Below are 25023 nucleotides of genomic sequence, written 5' to 3'. Positions count from 1 at the left end.
AGGGGTGCGAGCTGCCCCTGTCACCGAGGGGCGGGGAAGGGGGGAATGGGCGTGGGGGCTAAAATGGCGAAGGGAGCTGTAGTAAGGTCTCGGTCTCTCCTTTCCGGCACTTCAGCTCGTCGCATCCCTCGGGCCCTCCCGGTGGGGGGGCGGCTGTTGCTTCTCCCCTTTCGATGCCCCCATTCGGTGACTGGAGGGCTGCTGTGTTTCCCTGCCGTCTCCCGCCCTGGCTCTCGTCGGGGCAGGGCTGAGGGCCTCCTGGCCCACACCTGGCAAGGGGAGGGAGGGTCGGTACTTTGGTGAGCTTGTGGAGGTATGGGGCGGGGGGTGTCGCTGGTGTCTGGTGTCAGGCGAATAACCTTGTTTACTCCGGTCTACGGCCTTTCGAGTGAGGGTGACTGAGGGCTGAGTCCCGACCTGTGTCAACGCTGAGTGGATTGCGAGAGGCATTAGTGACTGGGAGTCAGTGAGGTAGTTCCACGGCCGCCCTCGCTGGCTTATCTACGGGATGAAAGCAGAGGAGAAGGATATTGTTACGTTTCAGTTCACCGTCCTTTGGTGAAACTGGGGAAGGAGGAGGTGAAGAGCCGTTTCCCCTCTACAATGAGCTGCTGTCACCCCTCACACAATATGCGTAGTGTGCCTCCCCTCAAGAGGAGGGGGCACAGCAGGGTGGGAAGTCGTTACGGTTACTGCTCAAGTTATATGTGTCTGCTAGTCTCTCTGCGTCCTCTTAATGTATGTTTTGCTGAGCAGACTGTGAATTCGAGACCTCGAAAGACCTATTTATGTCATTTATCTTTGTTTATGTTGTGGCAAAACATTACAACTAAGTGTAAGTGTTTATTTACTTGGTTTTATTTGTAGTTGTCTTATTTTCAGAACAATACCAGTTCTTATCCCAGTTTAACTAGAATGATCTAGCTCTGCTTCCAGTTCTATAAATGTTTAAACGGTACATCAAAGAGAGAAAAGGACTTTGACACACTACTATCTAATTATTTTAATGGGAGCTCTTCGATGTTTGGGTGAAACTGTAAAAAGAGATTTTCATATTTCAGTCATGTTTTCACATGGCACTTGTGTCATATAGAAAGTCATCAGGATATTTTGCATTAAACCCCCCCCAGGTTATGCAAGTTTAATAACACTGTCTTACTAGGTGATATTGTCACTGACTGCAGGTGGCTGGATTATATATGGTCATACACGTGAGAGACAATGTGGCCTTCGTAGTAATGAGTCTCCCCTTAAAATTCATATTCTGCTTTAATCCCTTTGTGATATAGTAGCAAACATTATTGGTGGGCTGTGATAAAACCTCACTTACATGGACTGGCTTTTTTTTTTTTGTTTGTTTTGATTTTATATGCTGCCTTATCTGAGTCTGTATTAGTCAAGGTATAAACTGAATTATTATTTCTCATTGATTTTAATACTAATAAAGATTAAAGAAATTTTGCATAGAAAAAAGTTTAAAGGATTCTTCAACCTCTTGAGAAAAATTTTACAGTTGTAAAAGCACAGTTAATCTGGACTCTTGACAAAGATGCGTTCAAATGCGGCAACTAGAAATACTTTCATCTGATCTTGCTTGTGAAACTGTGGATTTAGAATCCTTTTGTCATCTCTTTGGTGTGTATTTTGAGCTATATTTTAAAGGTCTGATCCTATAAATGCTTCTAGCTTGAGTAACTCTACCACTATCAGTAGTCTCTTTCCAATGACACTGTAGAATACTTCACTTAAATACATAATTTTACTTGAAAACATGAAAGCAATTTTATGTACCTGGGACTGATTTAATCTCTTGGCATCGGACACCTTGTTACCAAAAGGATATGGATTATTTTTGTTGGAAAAATAATTTACATTTGTGGCTAAACATCGGTGAACAAAACATTGTAAGTCAGCCTGCCTGTTTTTGTTAAAGGGTTCGCAATAAAGTTTAAATAATCACCTGTCTACAGGTGCTTCTTAAATCATGGCAATACTGACAGTTCAGAGCCAACCTCTTTTCCTGAGGCTGTGGAACCCTTGGAAGAAGGAGGAATGTCAGCTAAGTTCTATTGCTTTTCATTTTCCTTCTTATCTTTCCACATGAAGTTGGAAATTTTGATAAGTTGGAATTTCTACTCCCTTTCCTGTTTTTTCTTTTAAAGTATGTGTGTGGGGAAAGTGGTTTCTCCTGGGTTTTGGACACAAAGAAGAGTCGGGGGTAAGGATCTGTGACAAGAAGTTGGTATTGCATTCAGTTTCTTCATGCTTCAGTATTCCTATGCCATTAAAACACTAGATTTGAAAACTAAGGTTCCATAATTGAAAAATCGTGACCTAAGCCATGTTTGTTAATTGAAAATGGCTACTACTTATGCACTTAGAGCAAACACTTGTTGTTAGCTTAAAAAAGCCACAACCCAAATCCCCCCAAAAAACCCAAGTTCATCCTAGAATTTAGTTGGATGAAATGCCGATAATGAAGTGAGAAGGCTTGGAGAGGGAATGGATGGTGGTAGACAAAACCAAAAAGAAGTGCTTGCAGCAAGCTATGCATAAGTGATTCTTGGAAGTTACTTTTAACTTGGTTAAGAAGACTCTTTTGTATAGACTGAAGAGAAGGAGTGAAGCTACTGATAAAAATGTCTATCTTTTAAGCTAGGTTAGTACTGCTCTTACCTGCTTCTTCACAGTGTAACATTCACCTCAATTAAAAAAAAAAAAAAAAAGGCTTTCCAGCTCTGCATCAGTTGCATATGACTCAAAGTCAATAGAAAACCTGCTCCAGTGTGCCTTCCTGTATGAGGGTGTGTAAATTGGGATAGGGTTCCCCAGTTTCTATGGTAGTGTCAGTTTAACCAAAATCCTGTTATTTTTGCTGTCCTTATGGAACTTGTAAACCAGAACTGCCAAACTCTTCCTTTGAATTCTGAGTTAAGCAATGTATAGCGATATTCTTCTGTATTGCTTTGGTCTGTGTACAAATGCAGCCAATAGGAGTTGGTTGCATCCAGGTCCTTCTTTAAAAGTTTGTTTTCATTGCATCAGTAGGATACTTTCTCTGTAGGTGCTCAGATTTATCATAAACTGCTGACATTCTCCTGTAGTGATGTAAAATAGTCATGGGTAAGGACCATTGGAAGTATTGGAGATCTCACCTGTTTTTTTTTGAAGCAAAACTATATGGCTGGAGTTGGAGTGTCTAGAAGAGGCATTCCAAAAGCTTGTAGAAGAGAACAGGTCTTATGAGTGGTGCACGCTCTTCTTTTTCGCTGTAGAACAGTGACATGGCATGGTTTTTGCTGAAAGTTGCTACAGTACCTTTTAAGAGGGTGTTTTTGTTTTTAATTGCTTTCCTTAAGTGGAAAGTTCTAATTACTGCTTTTTGGGATATGTTTTTGCTCTGTTTGAAGACCTAATAGTTTAACCAGGAGCATACTGAAATTTAGCTCTGTTTTGTGAATGTAGTGTTGCTTTACAGAGGCACGCTGGAGATTCCAGGGAAGCTATTAGCTCTCTGAGTAGTTGCAGTATGTCAGAATTATTTACCTGGGAGAACACTATGTTTTTTTTGGTTGTGGGTTTTTTTTTTTTTTTAAATTTCATAGCATGTCAGGGAAAGCTTTATGCTTGTGTTAATGTGGGTCTTAGTAACTACTACATATGTGGTATGTAGTATGAAGCAATTAAACATTGCAGGTTTGCATGATTCTATATTGCTGTGGTTCTGTAACAGCAGATTTATGGCAAACATAATTTTTTTTAATTCCCTCTCCCCTTAGTCAATGTTGAGGATTGTGTAAGTTTGTAATCTAATGTACAGTTTGAACTGAGTATTGTCAAAAAAGCAAAAAAGCACTTTCAAAATCCTATTTAAAGAGAATATGGATTTGGATTTAATGTATAAATTCTACTGACTTTGAAGAATAAACTGAAATTTACTTAGGTGGTTGTGTTACTTTATAATGGCTTCTGACTAAAGTCTTCAATAAGAATTGAAGTGAAGCATGTGTTTAACAAAGCAGATTACATTCTTGTGCTTTTGAAACTTTTTTTATTAATCACCATTTTTCTTATTGCAGGAATATGTTAGAGATGCTTATGTTCTGCTTTAAGTGACTAGAGTCTGAGCATACTTAAATGTAACCAGTTCAAAACCTGAAGACTTCTTAACATCCTCACTGTTAAGGATGTTAACTTGGAGTGATGTAACTTGTACGGCCAATAGTCTTTTCTTTTGTAGTGAAATTTAGCCTCTGATATCTAATGCAAGGAATCTTTCATTGGCTCAGATCACTTCAGAATAATGCTTTCAAATATAATATCTGTTACTGAAGACACAGTAGGACATTCTCTTGATTTGTCTTATGCGTAAATGGCATTGAGAATACAAATAAATGTTGGTAACCGACCTTCTCAAGTAGTTCTAACAGAATTACTCCCATCTACTTTTTTCTGTTAGGATTTTAGAGTTATCTTGCTGAAGATCATTGTGGAGATGGAAGAAAACAATTTTAAAAACGATGAGAAGAGGATGTCACATTTTAAAAACAAACAGCAGAATAATTGTTTTACACGTTCAAGTATCTTCACCTTGCAGCCTGAAGTGGGCAGAAGAGAGCTCTCGTCTGTGCTTCTGTGAACACTGACATAAGTATACAGAGTATACTATGCGCACATTTCTAGTTACTGGGATTTCTAACCAAGATTTTTTGCTGTAAGAATTAAATGGAGCAGGAGATTAGCAGAAGGGTGCTTTAAAAAAGAAACAGATGGGACCTTTAATCTGTTCCTCATATAGGTGGGTGAAAAATACGAGAGAACTTTGGATTGTATGTGGATTTCAGGGTAGCCAGTGATTTCGCAGTATAAATCAAATCAAAGGAGTTTTAGAAGAGGGAAAAGTAAACAAGAAAGATAAACTTCATAATCTGTAGAATTGCACAATATACTTGGGTATCAGAACTGAAAAAAGAACACGTGCAGTTTTGAAACAGTGGTCTGCTAGTTTGTGAGAAATTCAGTAAGATTTTTTTTTTGCTTGCTTGCAAGCACAAACTAAAACTGCTGAACAGATCAAGATATATTTGTCTTAAAAACTGAACTTGTTTTCACTAACTGGTATATTGGAGTTGGCTCTTTTGCATTTTCTAGTACACACAGAGTGACATTAAAGTATCTGTGTGTAAATATAACAGTTGAAAAGCAAAATAAAATATAAGAGGAAAGCTAAATAGAAGATGAAGAGTAACAGGATTGCCAAACTTCCGTTTTCTCTTCCCCTGGGCGTAGAAGTGTGGAAGCTGCTTTTTTTTAAGTTTTAGTTCTGTTTATGCCTTCATTCTTGGCACTTTTTATATTCTGCTTCCAGCTACCTCTTTACAGTGTTATCTTTTTAGAAAATGATCACTGTCCTTCTGTAGTAGCTGGGAAGATTCTGGGTTTGAAAGGAAAAAGTGTATTTTGACTTCTGGATGCAAGTTAGAAGGACAGGAAAAATTCAATTAGTATTGAAAATTTGGTGGAAGACTGATATTTGTGTGTCATTTCAAAATAAAATAAAATAAATCCCTGGCTGAATGTCTTATGAGAGGTTGCTGACAAAGCTATGTTGTCTTGGCATGGTGAGTAAAACTGCATTGTTAAGGGAATAGCTGTGGGGAAGAAAACTAGTTGGAGTCTTAGTTCGTAACATGAGAAAAAGACTGCTAATAATGATCTGGCTGGCAAAATCTGTAGGTGGTGATATTACTGAGTAATGGAACTGGAAACTTCAGAGGGACATAACGGGGCTAGTTTAGTATTTGGTAATAGATGCATTTTTGTGTTAATATAGGAGACCTAATACATATTGGAAGGAGTAGCTAGAACTATTCATCAAAATGGGGTGTAAATTAAGTATTTGGTAATAACAGCCCGACATAATTATGAATTGCTTTATGAAAATGTCCTGTTAGGAATGAAATAAAAAGTAGATGTTGGAATGTGTTAAGAATATAACATATACTAGCTTGCATACTATTTTTATAATAATTGCATAAGTGTATTTGAAAACTGCTAAATGTTACTATTGTATGGCAAGTGGTTCTGGTACTGTGTAGAGACCTCCTAGCTTTAGCTCTTTTACAAATGGACTATTGTGTTTCTTTGTTGTTTGTATTCCATTTTTGATCAGGAAAAAATAACTGATGCGTGAGAAAGCTGTTAGAATAGTACTGCTCCTGTGCAAATAAATGGAAAATATTTTTTATATTTAGCATGAAAAGAAGTGAAGGAAGAGAGGCCTCCAGCAGAGGCCAACAGAATCTTGAATAGAATATGAGTAAATTTCAGCCTATGGTTTTAACCCTCTGTGGTACAACTAAACAAGGAGATGTTAGAGCACACTTTGAAAGTTGAGTAGGGTAGTCTATCAAGAAGTAGTTCTTACAAGATTCAGTTGGGATTGGCTGATGTATGATTCAAAATAAGGAATAGGTTGTTATACAGACAAGGAAAAAATCCATTGCTAAGTAATAGGAGTTTTAGTAAAAAAGATTATACAGATTGCATTTCGGTGCAGACTAACCACATTTTTAAGTATTTCCTATGAGCAAGTTAGTCTAGACTGCCCGCTACAGCCTGCCTTGTTTTGTTGGTTTTTTTTTTTTTTTTTTTTCACTACCAGGGGCAGCTTGCTTTCAGAGTTGGCTGATGTTCTTGTCTATTTTGAGCAAATCTATTATGCTGGTTGCTTCAGTTTCAAAGCTTTAAAAGCCGTAATAAATTAAAATTAGATTAAATAAATCTGTATTAGCAGAGACATACATTTTGGACTTATTTTCCTGAATACTTGAAAATTTTGTGTTTCAATCCCTCCCTGTTAACAGAGGGGAAGTAAGAACATTTTTCCAGATGTTTATTGATGCTCCCCTGCTTAAAAGCTGATGGTTTCAAAGGCTGATGTGGTAGATGTAAGAATAGAATGAAGAATAAAACAGACAACATCATGATGCCACTGTTTATAATTCACAGTGCATTCCTATCTTGAATGAATGCTTTGTGCATTTTTTCATCTTTTCCACTTTCTACCCTGTCTCAAAAGGTATAGAGTAGAACTGGAGACAGTACAAAGAAGGACAGCAAGGATGACTGATTTATGTGGAAGGAGACTTACAGAATGACTAAGGATAATATTCTTCAGGGTGGAAGACCTGTGTGTTGACCATGTTATGCAAGTGTACGTTGTGTGGGTAAAGGATGCTGGAGATGCTTTTCCCTTGCTTGTCTTTCCTCTCTCTCTAATATCTACCCCTGAAAGTTCCTCGAAAACCAACATAAGGGAATTGAAAATTGACTTCTTTTGGTGGGGACTTGGATGATCTTTTCTGTGCACTTTTTGTAGTCACTTGGTTTCAAGGCAGCGTTGTTCTCAAGAATTAGCTGATAATGATTTTAAGTTATATGATTTAGCCTTTAGCTATTTACCAGAAAGGATACTTGACCCTCATGAGAGTATCTGCATTTCTCATGAACTCCATCTCTTCACCTAAAATGAAAATAACTAATATTTCAAACACTCTTTTGCTACGAAATTTAAATAGTTTTCTTATAGCCCATTGATTCCTTTGTAGTGTTGAGTTAGACTTAATATGCAATGTATTGATGTGGTCCAATATTGACCCTTGAGAAGTCAAGCTTTGGGCTCTTCTGGTAAGGCTTATGTGTTATTAATTTTCATGTTTTCAACTTGTCATTTTTATGTTGTTAAAGTTTGGAATTAGATTAACTCAGGTTAGAATTGTATTGGAAAAATAATTAGCAGAAACAGGCAACTCTTTGTTTTAAGAAGTAAGAATTATTTATCACCTGGGAGCCTTACTAACGATCTGGTTGAATTCTCTAGCACTGTAGAGACTGAAGGGCTATTTTTGAAAAAAATAAGTGACAATGCTTGCGTGAGGGCTCTCGGGTAGTAATAGGTAAGATTAGTGCAGTCTGTGATTGGAATTAGGACAGACGTGTTTTAGTGTTTTAGCACTGCTGAGATTGACAGCTGGAAAGAGGCTTGCATAGCACATTTAAAAAAGCAAATATTCAGAGAAAAAAGAGTGAGAACATGCAGTGAATTCTGCTTGTACCTCTTTGGGCTATTTTTTGAGACAGAGTTACTGAGGGGAGGTGCATCACATCAAATCCCTTACTGCCAAAAAATGTGCAAAGGACCCTTTCTGCCACTTAAGCCCGTAATACTGAGAGGTTCTCTTCCCTGCTTCTTCGAATTGTCATCTTTTACTGACTTACCAGAACAATAGGGAGACTGGGAGACTATTTTGTGGGGCAGTATTAATGTATTTACCATTATTGGTATTCCTTAGTCATGGTTTCTTCATATCCCCACAAAAACAAGGGGGAGGGTGTAAGAGAAACAGCAGCACTCTTGGTTAACCATCTTTAATGTTATTTTATGTTTCTTTGGAATTTGTTTGTTTGTTAATTTTGCTGTGACTGCAGTAGAGATGTGCTTATGCTAGTCATGGCTATTGTGACTAATAAGGTGGTGGTGACAGGCATGAATTCTTGTGAGTGGATTTTATAAGCTATCTGGACACTCTTGGTATGTGCTCAGGCTGCCTGCCTGTTCTGAAGCCCATACCTCTCTGTTTTCCATATTGTTATGATATGTTACCTATAGAGTTAAATTTAATATGGAAGTGCCTACATGTAACTATGGTAAGGTTTTCTGTTTGTGGTGTAGGTATGCTAAAATCTGCCCGTATTTTAGTGGTATATCTCAGTATATTACTTTACATTGCTCTTGATGCAAGTCTGATAAACAATAATTTATACCAACCATTAGCATTATCCATAGCGGAAGGCAACCCAGAGAGGCTGAAGACCAGTGTGTAGCTAGTGTATTATGTATTCTGGCAGATATGAAGGCTATTCAGCTGAATTATTAAAATGAAGGAGGAAATAATCTTCCCTGATTTCTTGACATATGTGTTGTACTGTCGGCCTTTAACTACCATTGTTCTGTTGAAGCAACCTGGAAGTAATTTATTCCATTTGTGTCACTGTGCATGTGGTCCTATCTGTAATACACAGAGGAGGCATTGTGATATTTTTCATTGTTTGATATTGCAGTAGGACCTAGAAGCATCATCGTGATTAAGCTTCACAAGTGAGGTGGACCCTAAATATTTTGCCAATAAGTTGTTTTGTGAGCAGTGGAACTAGGCTTCATACAATTTTTTCTTACATCTTTACAATTCTCTTCTCCATCTGCTATTCCAGACCTTTCTTAATTGTAGTAAAAAAGCTGCTATGGATGGCTCCAGCTCAGACTTGATTGAGAGCTCTGTCTGTGGTGACTGTGTAGCCTTTGAGCCAGGCAGTGTGGATAGCTTGAGTTCATGCTGCAGTCCTTAGCTCAGCAAGTGCAGGAAATTGTGTGTCTTTCTTCTACCTAGCTGTTGATTTTCATGAAGCTCATGGGAACTTAGTGTATTGGAGGACATTACTTATCAGTTTATTTTAACTGAATTTGGTGGTGAACAGATTCATTTAGAGGGATGGACATGAAAGGAAGAGTGGGAAGAGGCAGGTGGACACTATGAGTCATACATGTGATGTTTGCTTGGGAAACCAGGTTAAAAAGGTCTTTGCTAGTCGAAGTATAAGGCAAAACAGAACAGGCAGACGTGTGCATTGGAATCATAGCCTGTCATTTGTTTGGATGTCCTGCATAACACTCTGAAAAATGGGGTTTTATAAACCTCTGTAATTGTACTATATTTTTTCTTACATGCTAATATGAGGCTGGCAATATATTGTAGATAATGCATGGATCAATGTTGCAGCATCTGAAGCAAGGGTCAGTGCATGTGCTTGAAAAAATACAGAAAATGAAACATTTTTTTGCTCTCCATGCCAATCTGAGTGGACAAAGATTTGTTTTCTGAGGAGGGTGGGGTGGGAACTGCATATAGGTTGGCTTAAGAAAGATAAAAATGGAAATGTTTTCTTCACACACCAGGTCTGATACATATTAGAATTTGTCCAAAAGAGGGCAACAAAAATGGTGAAAGGACTGGGGGGTGTGTGTGTGAGTGACTTACAAGGAGCAGCTGAGGATATTGGGTTTGTTCAGCTTAGAGAAGAGGAGATTGAGGGGTGACCTCATTGCTGACTACATCTTCCTCATGAGGGGGAGTGGAGAAGGAGGTGCTGATCTCCTTCTGGTATCCAGTGATGGGATGTGAGGGAATGGCTTAAAACTGCATCAGGAGAAGTCCATATTGGATATAAGGAAAGAGTTCTTCACTGAAGGAGTGGTCAAGCACTAGAACAAGCTCCCCAGGGAAGTGGTCTTGGCCCTAAGCTGTCAGTGTACAAAAATAGAACAGACTGTTTCAGTTGGGAGGGATCTACAACGATCATCTAGTCCAACTGCTTTGACCAATTCAGGGCTGACCAAAAGTTAAAGCATGGTGTTAAGAGGCATTTGGATAATGCCCTTAAACACTGAGAGGCTTGGGGCATCGACCACCTTTCTAGGAAGCCTGTTCCAGTGTTTGGCCACCCTCTTGGTAAAGAAATGCTTCTTCAGGTCCAGTCTGAACCTCCCCTGATGCAATGTTGAACCCTTCCCACACGTCCTATCACAGGATACCTGGGAGAAGACATCAGCATCTCCCTCTCCACTTCCCAGTCAGCAAACTTGCTAATGGTACATTCAACTCCAGCATCCACATCATTGATAAAAATATTGAACAGAACTGGCCCTAGAATTGAGCCCTGAGGAACACTGCTAGCGACCGGGTGCCAACCAGCTGTAGCCCCATTCACTACAACACTTTGAGCCCTGCCCTTCAGCCAGTTCTTCACACAGTGCACTGTGAACCCACTCATCGCACAGTTGAACAACTTGTCCAGAAGGATGCTATGAGGGACAGTATGAGAAACCTTACTAATATCCAGAAAAACTATATCCCTCGCCTTCCTTTCATCCATGAGGAGGGTGACCTTATCATAGAAGGATATGAAATTAGTTAAACAGGACTTCCCTTTGTGAACCCAGGTTGACTGTGCCTGATGATTGCATTATTCTTTAAATGCCTTTCAGTAGTGCCCAGTATGATTTTTTTCCATAACTTTTCAGGAGCTGAGGTTAGACTACCAGGTCTGTAGTTCCCTGGGTCTTCCCTGATGCCCTTTTTGTAGATTGGAATAACATTGGCTAGCTTCCAGTCAGCAGGGACCTCCCCAGACTCCCAAGACCTTTGGTAGATGATAGAGAGGGGTCCTGCCATAACATCCACTAGCTCCTTCAGTACTCTGGGATGAATCCCATCAGGCCCTATGGACTTGTGAACGTTCAGCTGATACAGCTGGTCCCTTACAATTTCAGTATTCACAAATGGAAAGTCACTGTTCCCATACTCATGGCCCTCCGATTCAGGGGACTGGGCAGCCCAAGGTCTATCAATGTTATTAAAGACTGGGGCAAAAAACCCATTGAATGCCTCTGTGTTTTCTTCACCCCTATTAGTCAGATGACCATCTTCAACAAGTATTGGTCCAATGTTTTCTTTAGACCTCCTCTTGCTATTAACATACCTAAGAAAGCCCTTGTTATCTGAAACAACACCGGCCAGTTTCAATGCTAATTGAGCTTTGGCCTTTTGTGTCTTCTCCCTGCATATATGAACCACAGCTCTCTAATCTTGCTGCAAAGCCTGACCTTGCTTCCAGAGATCATATAATTTATTTTTCCTCTTGAGCTCCATGAGGAGTTCCCTTGTGTTGAACATGGAGGAATTCAGCCAAGCTGGTCTTCTGCCCTGCTTGCTTGACTTACAACACAGTGGAATTGCCTGCTCCTGCGCTTCTAAAACGTGGTTCTTAAAGACTGATCAGCAATCATGGATTCCTAAGCCCTCAAAAGCAGATTCCCAGGGTACTCTGCTAAACAGCTCCCTGAATAGCTTAAAGTTTGCTCTCCTGAAGTCCAGCATAGCAAGTCTGCTGTCCTTTTTTCTGATTACACTGAAAATTTTGAACTTGACCATTCTGTGATTGCTGTGGTCAAGACAGACACCTACCATCACATTGCCCACGAGTTCTTCTCTACTCACAAGTAGCAAGTCCAGAAGGGCATCTTTCCTAGTTGGCTCACTGAGTGCGTACTTGTGACGAGTCATCTTCCACAAACTTCAAGAATTTACCAGGCTTGCTCATCTCAGCAGTATGATATTCCCAGTTGATATTTGGGATGTTGAAATCTCCCATAAGGACAAGGGCTACAGTTCCAGGATTTCTCCTGATTGCCTACAGAATAACTCATCAGTGCTTATATCCTGGCTGGGTGATAGGTAGTAGACACCTGCTACAATACCGCCTTTGTTTTCCATCCCCTTAATGCTCACCCAGAGGCTTTCAACCACATCACTAATTGTAAGGGCTGTACAGTCAAACCCTCCCTTGCATATAGTGCAGCTCCTCCACCTTGCCTATTCCTCCTGAACATCCTGTAGCCCTCCATGCCAGCACTCCAACTGTGGGACTCATTCCACCAAGTCTTGCTAATACCAATGATATCATAGCTCTGGGAACTGACCAACACTTCCAGTTCAAGAAGTGGTCAGACAGTGCTCTTAGATACATTGTTTAACTTTAAGGTTGCCCTGTGTGGAGTCAGGAGTTGGACTCCATGATCCCTGTGGGTCTCTTCCATCTCAGGATGTTCTGTGATTTAAGAAGAATGACAATTTGCTTTGCAGTTCAGTTCTGTATAGGTGTGCCATAGGGTTGGAATTTAGTAACAAAATATTTGCAATGTATCATGGATATTGAAGTATCTCTGGGGAAGCTGTTAGTTGTCAGGAAGAACTAATGCCTTGCCTTGCTGACAAGGCCTTACAGACCATGAGGAGGAGGCTGCTGAAGCTGAAATTCTACTAATGTCAAAGCAGATCCTAAGGAAGCTACTGGTATATCTATACCTGTCAGTATGTGCTGTGGGCTCAGTGAAAACATGAGAAATGAAATGCTACTGTGTCCTTTACTGTTTTGGCTGGCTTGAAGATTCCCTCCAAAAAGTATGTTGATGATAACAGAAAATATGAGGACTTTCGTATAGCTTTATTCTCCTTTGGTTTATTGAAGTCGGATTTACTACTTAATATTTTTGGGTCCTTTTTCAGCCTTCTCAGCCTCAAGTAATTCCTTCCTTTTGACAATGCTTGTAAGCTACTCCTAGGTAAAGGAGTGAGGGATATTGTCAATTGAAGATGGTTTTGGTAGTACTTTTTGAGTTTTAACAGGAAGAAGCAAGACATTCTGCTGGCAGAAAAGGACCTGGGGGTCCTCATGAACACCAAGTTGCACATGAGGCAGACATGTGCCCTGGGGGCAAAAATGGCTAATGGCATCCTGGGCTGTATTAGACAAAGAATTGCCAGCAAGTTGAAGGAGATGATCCTTCCCCTTTATTCAGTGCTGGTGAGTCCACACCTGGAATCCTGTGCTAGGTTCCACAGTACAAGAGAGACATGGACGTACTGGAGAGAAGTCAGTGAAGGGCCATGAAGATGATTAAGGCACTGGAGCACCTCTCCTTTGGGGAGAGGCTCAGAGAGCTGGGACTGTTCAGCCTGGAGAAGACTTGGGGGGGATCTCATTAATGTATATAAATACCTGAAGGGGGCTGCAAAAAGGACAGAGCCAGGCTCTTCTCAGTGGTGCCCAGTGACAAGGCTAGAGGCAATGGGCACAAACTGAAACACAGGAGGTTCCCTCTGAACATGAGGAAGCAATTTTTTACTGTGAGGGTGACCAAGCACTGGCACAGGTTGTCCAGGAAGGTTGCGGAGTCTCATCCTTGGAGGTAATTCAAAAGCCGTCTGGATACAGTCCTGGGCAACTGCATCTAGCTGGCCCTGCTTGAGCAGGGGGATTGGAACAGATGACCTCCAGAGGTCTCTTCCAACCTCAACCATTATATTTTGTGATTTGGGATTATATTTAGTCAATGTGTCATTTATGGGATGAATGTTTGGTGCTAAGAGCACTTTCATTGGACCATTGACTTAAAAAGATGTTCACTATTAGCATAGAATATGTCCTACAGTTACAAAGATTTTGAAGAGCACTTACTACTGTCCTTTCAAGTTTTCCAGATCTATTTGTTTGTATAGGTAATATTTGTAAGTCTGATGGAATCCAGTTGTTGGGGTTTTTTTTACATAAATGTATTTTTAAACTCACCAATATCCAAGGAATTAGAGAAACTAGTAGTAAGTAGAAGTAAGTAGTAAAGGGATCTGCAGGAGTCTTATCATCTTGATAAGTAGCTAAGTATTCTGTTAAATAGTTTAAAGTTGCTAGTTTTTCATTTTGTTAAACAGTACCCTAGAATTTTCCCTTGGACCCTCAGTCCATCAATATTTGTTTGACCGAAGTTTAAAACCAAGAGTAGGTGCCACACAAAATAATTTGTTGCTCAGCAAATGATGATCTTACTACAATCTTGTCATGAAAGTACTGCAGTTGTGTCTTTCCCTTGTGTGATGAGAAGTAAAATCAGTGCTCTTAGCAGTATTATTTTAAATGATCAGTGAAAAACTGATTTTCATTTCTAATATTCTCTAAACTATTAAACAATGACTTAAGCTACTATTTAAAATACTTTTACAAATGATGCTTCATAGGGAAGGATACCGTTCAATACTACTCATTGCATCTTACAAATTTCCAAGTTAATTATTAAAGTTATTCTGTTTTATGGTTCCGAATATGTCTTGTGCCATCTTTTGCCTTCAGTTTGAGCATAGGACTGTAGCTTAAATTGTTTTCACAGGAATTCTTAAAGTTAATAACCTTTTCTTCCTTGAGCACACTGTCACAGAAGTTAGGACAGGTAATGTTGCAGGTTCTTTTATCTTCGTGATGCATAATTTTAAGACATAGTTAGAAAAACTGATGGCAAACATGCATGGTTCCAAGCATAAATATATTTTATTTCCTAACATACAGCTTTCATGTGTACTTCTGTGGTGGATAATTAAAATATTTCCCATAAAAATTCTAAATGATTGAGGTGTAAAATTCAAAGACAAAAATATACATAGGACTGAAAGGTAAAGGTAGTAAAGGTGAAAACAACAAAAAATAAGGGGTTTAAAAAACAGGAAGTGATTGAACTCATGCAGGTAAAAAAAGAAGTGTGATTGGGAATTTGCAGCTTGTGTTGGGGCAAAAGCAGAATACCAAAAACCAAGGAACTTGACTTAGTCTGTGAAAAAACCATAACATTTCAGTGTCATATAAAGAAATCTATTAAAGAATCTAAGACCTTCAGTGTAAAGCATTCAGATTAGAAAACAAAGGTTAGAGCTGTTTGTCTAACTTGGACTTTGCCTGCCTTGCATATGTCTAGCAGGAGTCACAGATCAGAGCACTGGTTACTGGTTTTTGTCTCTGGACTGTTTCTTTCAGTGTATGTATGAGAGAGACAAAACAAGGCCTGCTGCTTAATGGTGCTTTATTAGTCTGTAGTTCTTGTTCTATTCCTTTACTTAGTTTCAATAAATTAAAAAATGTCAAGCCTTCCTATTTGACATTAAAAAAAAATCTCTCTTAACATTTTTGCAACTTTTAGTAATTTTAAGGGGGACTTACTGTCTGCGTAACTGTTACAATATGTTCATTTACAACTAAATATAACCCTTTTTAAACTCCTTGCTAGCTAGAAGGATGTGTAATGTGAGATAATGAAAACAGTAGTATGACTAAACAATATTTTCCTTTTCTTAAAGTTTGTCCTTGTGTTCAAACAATTTGGTTCCTTAAGAGTGAGTGTAACATAGTGCATACATGAAGGAAACCTTTTAAACATCTGCAGCATATCAAGGTACCATCTCTCCACTGTTAAATTTAATCAGTTATACCTGAAAAAGAGGAATGTAAAACAGTGTGTGAGTATTTTAAATTCTGGCATCCAATTGAAAGGAATAAAACCAGCAAGTATTTAGATTAAATGTATGTCCATGAATATAGCTTTTTGCTGGAAGCTTTTGTTCCCAGGAGAGGTTTTTTTTCCTCTTCACATACACTGATAAATTACCGATAAATAAAAGCTAATGCCTTGGCCTACATAATGTGTCTTGCCTGTATCCCTAGTCCATCACACCTAAAAAAAGTACAAACTGGGCTTTGCACTATATTCCTGGTTACCATATATTTGGTCAGAAAGGAGAAGGGAATTGCAGACATTTTGAATTAGCCTGTAATAGTAGATCTTAAAAAGGAAGAAGGCATCTGAAGTGGAAGAGGACAGATCAAATTTTTGTGAAGAGCAATGAATTAATTTTGCCACCCATGTCAAGCAGAAAGTTCAGATGTCTATATTGGTGTTTGTGGAGGATACACCTTGCTGATAAGCATAGTTTTTCCATTGCATCTTAAAGTAGCAGGCAGGCTTGTGGCATTCAGGGAAATAAAACTTTGACTTTAAAATTCTCTATTTGCCAAGGTGTAAATATTGTTGCAATTTTAGTTGTTGATGACCAAAGCTATCTGTTTAGGGAGTGTCAAGTCTTAGAATTTTGTTGTTAGTGTTGCTGTAGGCAAGATGAGTTGTAGAAATGATCCTTTACTATCCCGCTCAGTTTAATAAAGGCCAACACGTTTTTGAGTCTACAGATTCTTCTCCAGATCTGAAACAGATCTGTTCTCTATTTGTGTGTGAACAGTTTCTGAGATGAAACTTTCTCAATGTCAAAGGGAGATACCCTTAATTTTTTTAAATGATATAGAATTACTGCTTCTCTCTGCAAGGAATACAGTTAAAATCTCTATCTTTAAAAAAAAAATCAGTTAATTAGACATAAATTCAATTTGCTGTAACAAAATTAGAAAAATATTGTGCCTTTGGTAGAGATGTGATCAGAATATATTCAGATCAGAAAATTCAAGGGGTCTTGGTGTTGAGAATGTTCCTGCTGAGATTAGCAATCATTGCCATTCTTATTGTTGATAAATAGTGAAATAGACCTTCAAATCTATTGCATTTCAAATCAATTGCATTGAATAAAAATTCTGGATTTTGGAAGCTTGAATGGAAGGGAATCAGTTAAGAAATTTACTTGCATCTGATATAAGAAAAGTTCTTTTTTCTTTTCTTATTTTTGTTCTTTGTTCTTATTTTCATATCAGGAAACTTGCTTCCAATGTTATACTTTTTGATTTTGTTGTAGAGGAGTCATGAGTTGTGTCTGTGTCCATCGTCCGTCCTCTCCCCCCGTCCCCATCCCCATTGAAAGTAAACCCTTTTTGAGAATTGAAGAGGAGAAGTGGAAAGTTAAGTTTTCTTTGGTATATCATCAATTTCATTGCCTTTAAAAGCTGCCTCTTCTATTTTGGACTATTGTATAACTCCTTTAGTATGCTGTTTTAGGAACGGTGCTATCTTCAAAGCTACTATACTATCTCTCATTTCTCTGTTTCTGGTTTTGCTACCACTTAATAACACCTATTTTTGGTTTTACCTTGTGCTTTTGTGGTACTGGCTTTTTTGATAATGTAAAAAGGCCAATTGTTGCAACACTGCTAAAGGTTTTGGACAAGTGACCGGTGATTTCAGGAGGCTGTAGGGGGCAGAATCTCTGTGTACTGTAGCTGTTCTGATCTTCTGGAGTGTGAGGTGTGGGAAGGAGGGATGTTCTTGGGAGACTGTGTCCATGGTGGAGCATGCAATACAGGGTGACAAAGCAACTGTATGTGAGCATCTTTCAGGAAAAAGACGGCTGTTCCACTGTGTTAGGGGGAGTAGGAAATGATCCACATTTCTAGTCCTGCCTCCATGTCCTCTTTTTCCACTGAAGGAACAAGGTTATTGCCAGCAGGATTATCCCATCTTGAAAACAAAAGTGTGTGTATGTGGAGGCAGGAGAACAGGAAGGGAATGTCTGAAGTGTAGAACACAAATTTGTACTGCTAATACTGTGATAGTGCACATATTGTTCACTTTTACATCTAATAGAATTGTGAAAGTATTGTGGTAACTTCAGGTAATCCAGCACTAAATAGTGCTGATAAAGGCATAATTGTGTTGTTGGATATCTTGTTAATCTGAACCTAAAACATTTTTGGGTTTGGGTTTTTTTGTGTGTGTGTTTTTTTTGTTTTAAGGATTTTTTACATGTAGGACTTTATAATCAAAGTAACATGGCCTTTCTAATGTTTGTGTTTATGCTTTGTAACAAGGAAAAGTAACTAATGTCAGTGGTGTTATTTTCCCATGACTCTCCATAGAACTATTTATTATGTTAAATAGCCATAGATTTTAAAGTTTCAGATCAGTTATTTCTTCCCCACCCTATCCTTCTTCCTTCAACCTTTCCTACCTTTTTGCTTGGGGGGTGGGGTGGGAATAATCTTGAATAGATGAGCTTCCCTGTTTTAAAAAAAAAAAAAAAATTATTAAGAAAATATTTTTCTGCATTTCCATTCTTGTTTGAAGATATGCTCTGATATGTGAAAAACAGTATTTATGGCATTATGGTGATTTTACCTAGCCAACTCAATTCTTACTTACGGTAAATTGAATTAAAGATGTTAGTAGGGAGGTTAGTAATAGGCATTTTGCTCATCTATGTACTTTGTCCGTGCTTAGTGCATTTATACAACTAGATCTCAAGTTTTCTTATTCATGTTTTGGGCATTCAGGAAGACTTTTGAATTAACAGTGCTCACTCATGGTGTAATCTGTTCGTGTTTATTTTTTCTCCTCCCTTATCCATCACGTTCTATATTATTTCCGGAACAGAAGTGTCAGGTTAGCAAGAGAATAAATCAGTGGTTGTTAAAGCACCATCAGTAAGCCCAAATACATTGTGATTGAATATAACTCATTTTAAATTAGAATTATATTTATTTTCTGTTCAGTGTTTTGTCTTGTGTCAGATGAAACTGATAAATGATGAAACTGATAAAATTCTTAAAATTCTTATTCTGAAGTATAAATTCATAATGCCGTTATTGTTAACTAGACTCTCTTCCATGAAACTGTTGATTCACATGAGTTAGGAAATGATCCTTTAATTTTTTAATAGACTACTGTGTCAGACATTTCATGGTTTTGCTAGGGTCTTATTTTGTCCTAGTTGATCTGTAGTTACCCAAAATAATTTATACAACTGAAGTAATACTAATTTTAAAAATATCTGTAATAGGGGTTAATAAATAAATTGTACTCTTCCAGTTGATGTAATGGTTATGTATGATGAGAATGGTTTAGATAGAAGTGTTGTGATAATGATGATCTTTATGTGGCTGTCAAGACTCTCTCTTAATTTATTTTTGGTATCCAGGAATTTTGAGTGGGTGGGGGGTTGTGTGTGTTAGTGAAACAGTTCTGAAAGTAAAGCTTCACATCCTTTAGGCCGATGAAGTTTAACCTAGAACTTGAATAAAGAGGTGTAGCAGGTTCATATTTGGGAATATGTGGTGACTAGCCCTGTTAGAATTAATCCCCTGATTTTCAGGAATATTATGACTACAAGGATGGTGATTCTTACATTGCTGTATGTAATCCTCTTTCTAAGATTAGGTAGAGATAACCTCAAAGATTTTAACCCTTAATGAACATGTTCAGTAGCCAAACTGGGCATTTATTTTGAGTAACAAGAATTTAGGGGGATTTAGGGCTGACGAAAAAAAAGTGTGTGCATGATGCAAGAAAGCAGTAAATAGTGCCCATATGGCATAGTGTTCCCTTGCCCATTAGTGGTTAGGACTTGCATTATTTGAAATAAAACTTTCTAAAATTGTTTATTTAACCCCCCCCCCCCCCCCCATCTTTCACTGCTGCTTCACCACCTGTTTTTCTTTGTCATATAGGCTTTCTTGCAAATTAGATCAAGAAAGTGCTGGTATTTTGCTTCTGACATTATCCCTGGTTGTGAAAACTTCTCAATCCTCCAAAGGAATATCATCACTTCACTTCATGTAGTTACCATCCCATGTCTTCCTTCACCAATATCAGACAATTTGTTTAGTTGAAATTTTGGTTATTTTTGGCCATACAGATACAGTTTCTTCTGGCTCATAAACACAGGAGGCTGCTAGTCTTTGAAACTTCCAGTTTTTCAGTAGAAACTATAAGAATTTCTAATTGTAGAACTTTTTAAAAACTTTCTCAACTTCTGAAAATTTATAGTTCTAATGAGACAAAAGAGTGATGGTGTAATCCCATCCTAATGCAAGTCTGTCAGTCCCTCTGCTATGTGACTTCATTGTCCCTGCTTAGTTTCATACAGTATATGCTTGCTGCCTCTCTCTGCTGCAACCTTGCCCCCCAGAAACGTGAGATTTTTGGAAACATTTATGTCGACACTATTCTTTTAATTCAGTAGCCTTTTTTTTGTTTTTGTTTGTTTTCTACATGTTCCTGACATATTTATAGTTGATAAGCAGATTTACTTCTAGGACACTTACTGTTAGACTGCTCTTTCATTGTGTTTATTCTCCCAGTAGTGCTCTTCATGTCCTGTCCTTTTCTTGAATATGACAATCAGTACTAGTATCTTGCACAATGTCTCTAATACTGTTTTTATCACTACTGCAAACAGTTCATGTGATAAATAGCATTGTTGTCCCATGTCTCATCCCCCACACCTCACCATGACTGCATCAGGGTAGTAATTTTCCTATCAAAGGCTGAGGGGCTTAGTTTTGGATTATGCTTCTCCTCTTCAATTGTGTAGCAGCATTTGTCACATATCCAGACTAGCCTTCAAGGAGTAATAGGTGTCCAAAGCTCTAGTAAGATCCTTCATCTTGTACAATGAAACTTGGCCAGCTTTTCTTCCTGAAGGCTTTGTTCACCTGGAAAAAAGACATGTTCAACTGGGAGTGAGTGTGACCCTGTGTGCGTCAGGCAGTGAAGACTTCTGTTTTTTTGTTTGGGTTTTTTTCAATAATACAGTAAGAGTAGCTTTTTGGATCTTGAATGAAAATTATAATCATCATGGCATGAGCAGGCTCTCTCTTCTCCCAGGAGAGCCAACCTGCATCAGAGCTCATTAGACAATAATCTGTTAAGTTTGTTTAAAAGTGTCAGTAGCTGAGTTTGGGTAGTTACTGATGAAAATAACTGATGACTCAAGCCTTAAATAAATTTTTTTGATGTATTCCTGAAAAAGAAGTTACTAGAAAAACCAATTGATTAGTTTTCTTCTTTCGACTCAGAGAAAATTTCATGTTTCCTTTCCCCTTAATTCCTAACCAGTTCTTAATTCCTAATCTGTTAAATAAGGATGGGAGGTGCTGTAGCTATGGAATCTTTGGAACATGATAGGACCACAATCAGTCAGTTCAACTAATTTGCTCTGTTCAGTAAAGCTGTTTTGAATATAAAATATGACATAACACTTTCTTCATGTATTGTTGATAAAAAGCTATGTGTATTTAAAAAACTTTAAAATCTTTTTTTGCACTTCCATATATTTTAATTTGTTTTTCTGAATAGTATTTGACACACATGTTAATGCAGTTTTTTGTTTACAACATACTAAAAATCTGGAACTGTAATCATTGCTATGTAAATGTACCTAGGTGTACCATATTGGCAAGAATATGAGATAGACTGCTATTATAGAAGGATGTTCATTTTACAAGGGCCGAAACAGAACATTGGGGCACTGTTGATGTGGAATGCAGTCATGTAGTTACTGCAGAAACATGCAGCCCCTCAGCCAACCCCAAGCCTAGCTTTGTTTCATCTCCATCCTCTGTTGGGATCTCTCTAGCATTGTAATAATTTCTCCCAGGCATCATGGTCATTTTTTCCTTCAAGGGAAAGATGCAAAGCTAAGTGTAGTGAATTCTCACTTCCCTGTTATCAGGAGATTGGCAAACACATATTTGCCAAATGCAGTTAGCAGCTTAGTAGCAAGCAGAGCCAGAAACTCAGGTTAGGGCAGGTGGTATGCCTTGCAGACAAATCAGTACCTGAAACCTGAAGTCTGAGGAGGTTAGGCAATGAACTGTCTACCTAAGGACTTTGACACAGTTTATTTCTTTATTTCTATATTTACTTTGCTTTGTGCATGCTGGGAGTAGAGTTAAAAAACCCCACAAACCCCAGCCACCGAACGAACTAAAGCAAACAAACAAAACCCCTAGCATTTTAGGTCTCTGCAGGTTGAACAGTAGGAGGAAAAATCCTAGTAAAAATAATCATAATTTGTCAGTTACAGAAGTACGCTAAAACTAATTTTTTAACGTATGATTAGAAGTAGATTGCAGATCTTGGTTTCTTGTGAAGAATTTGAGTTTACCTGCCACAGAATTGATTGCATGTGTTGCTCCTTTGAGGTCTTCCATATCAGTAGCCCCCAAAGTGGGGTGTGCAAGACCATCCATTGAGGTGTGGGAAGAAAATATTAGGACTTACGTTTTATCTGAAAAATAAGAAGGAAATTAAGCTCTATTTAATACATGTATTGACGTTGGCACCCTCACTCGGTCCGTATGTCAGATGGTCCTGTGTCATGTATGGTTTGCAAGGTGTCCTGAGGGTGGATTTAGTATTCCACAGTGTGGAGGGATCGCAGTAGCACCGTCACTTGTTCATTGTTTACAAGTGCTCGGTTAGGTGGATTTATGGATTGTATTACCTAGTTTTAACTAAACTAACCTTCACAAAATGGACAAACGGCTTAAAAAAATTCCTGCAAAGAGGCCATGGATTCATTCACTGCATCATAGACAGGCAAGCAACAAGCAAGTTGGAGCCAGAAGTGCACAAAGTGCTGCAGGTTGTCATCAATGTGTTTAATTATATGAAAATAAAACCTTTAAATAGTAGAATCTTTACAATAATTTGTAATGACATGGGGAGTGACCAGGAAGATCTTTTGTACTGTGCAGAGGTTTGCTGGTTATGATGGCAAAGTGCTTAGAAGAGTTGTAAAACTTAAAGATCAATTACGCGTTTTCCTTTTGGAAAAAGACAAGTATTCTGGATGTGCTGACCTGTTCTGTGATGAGAAGTGGCTGTCAGCAGTATGCTGACAAACAGATGTTTTCAAAAAAATAGAGACACTTAATGTGTCCCTTCAAGGTGAAGGTGACGTTTTAACAATGAGCAAGAAGGTGACTGCTTTTTGAAAAAAATTCGTGCTATGAAGAGAGCATTTTGAAAACATGTTTGGAAATGTTTCCATCATTGTGTGATTTTGTTGCCAGAAAAGATGTGTGTCATCTATAAAAACTCTCATATCTGTACACTTAAACTTGGAAACAATTTCCTCACCTGCTTAAAAGTCTTCCAAATCAAGAGTTTCAGGGGGTTTTGAACCCATTTATTAAAAATACAAAAATGCAACACCTTCCATTAGTTTGCAATAACAACTGATTGATATCGGGGAAGATAGAAATTTACTGGCCAAATTTTAAGAAAAAACTTTGTATAATTAGTACTTGGGAATGAAAAGTGAGTATCATGATTTAGTAAGTGCAGCCAGTGATGCACTTTCATTTGGATGTATGTATCTTTGTAAATTGTGTTTTCCAGCTATGACAACCATTAAAACCAAGTACTGAAATAAACTGAATTTAGAATCAGACCTTCAAATTACTGTATTACAAAGTGTCAAGCCACCATTTTAAAATTTAATGAAGCATATTCAATCACATGGCTGTCTCAAAAAAAAATTAATTTTTTTTGCGAGAGTAAAGAGGGGTTTTTGTACCAGTAATAATAAAAATATTTTAAAATACTGTTTTATTTAATCCTTATCTCATCCTTTTTAATTTCTATTCTTGTATGTTTTGTAATGTACAGAATATATTAGTACAGTAGTACCTATATGTAATTTATACATAAATATACACATATTCAGGGTGTGTGCTCAAAAATTTTTTACTGATAGAGGTGCATGACCAAAAAGGTTTGGTGACAACTGTTCCCATATTATTACTGATACCAATTAATGTTCACAGAAATAGATATATGGAAGTTCATGAAGATCTTGGAAAGTGTATTTTAAATGTATGTATTCTTTTCTCATGAAGAACAGTTGTCTGATAGAAACAGAGAATATTTTACTTCTATCTTTGTTTCAGGTGTAGTAATTCAGGAGGACCGGAGTGATGTTGTCTGCATGTGCTTCAAGTGCTGGGATGTCCCACCTAAGATCAGAGCCACGCTATTTTAGTTTCCAAATAATAATATGGGGTGGTCTGTGTAAAGTGCTTACTGTCTCAAGAGATAAGGGGAGTGATTTGTGGGTGGACTACAGTGCTATAGAAAGCTGATTGCAAATCTAGGGATAGAATTCAAATGTTTGTTGTCTGAATCACTTGTGTTACTGCTTAAGTGTATTGTTCTGGGGACAGCTTGACTTTCAAGCATGTAAATGTTTCAGATGTTTTGTTCATTTGAAGTTGTTCGTGCTTAGCTCATCTGAAATCAGACCATAAGCATACCTTCTGGAGATAGGAGTATTGATATATCACAGCTGAATTTTTTTTCTTGCCTTACACAGTTATTCTAAACTATGCAAATGTATGCATTACTGAAATGTCTTGGCTTTCTCAAAGGTGACATGGGACAAATTTCCAAAGTAATTGTTTTTTTTAACTGGTGTTATGAAATAATGCAGTCTGCCATACCTAAGTAACATTGGTAATTTGCTGATTAGTTGAGCATTTTATTTAATAGTTGTAACTAGCATGCAGAAGTAAGTACTTTTTAAAAGGTACCTGTGTGCTTTTTTTTTTTCAGGCTAAAGCCTAAACCTCTGACATGGCCACAGCCTCACCAAGATCTGATACAAGTAACAACCATAATGGAAGATTACAGATGCAAGTAACAGGCAAGTAGTGATTTGGTTCATAGTGATTTTTACAGGAAAACATGTATTCTGAAAAAGCAATCTTTGAAATGAGTGTAAAAAATGGATCAGTTAATATTTTCATTAATAACTTGAATGTTACAGTTAAGAATATGACTATGTAGATGAATTGAAGCTAGGT

At 38.0% G+C, this 25023-nt stretch overlaps 1 protein-coding gene across 1 annotated transcript in view; it reads left to right on the top strand.

Annotated features, from left to right (window-relative positions):
* Positions 1-25023, top strand: part of WWP1 (WW domain containing E3 ubiquitin protein ligase 1) — a 63100-nt gene that overhangs the window by 380 nt on the left and 37697 nt on the right. Inside the window, exon 2 of the mRNA XM_010568143.1 lies at positions 24773-24863. Coding sequence (XP_010566445.1) covers positions 24794-24863 — 70 coding nt within the window. The 5' untranslated portion in view covers positions 24773-24793. The remainder of the gene's footprint in view (positions 1-24772; positions 24864-25023) is intronic.

The sequence above is a fragment of the Haliaeetus leucocephalus genome, unplaced genomic scaffold, assembly GCF_000737465.1.
Source record: "Haliaeetus leucocephalus isolate CR32 unplaced genomic scaffold, Haliaeetus_leucocephalus-4.0 Scaffold239, whole genome shotgun sequence".
NCBI classification, from domain to species: domain Eukaryota; kingdom Metazoa; phylum Chordata; class Aves; order Accipitriformes; family Accipitridae; genus Haliaeetus; species Haliaeetus leucocephalus.
This window is presented reverse-complemented; position numbering and strand designations above follow the sequence as displayed.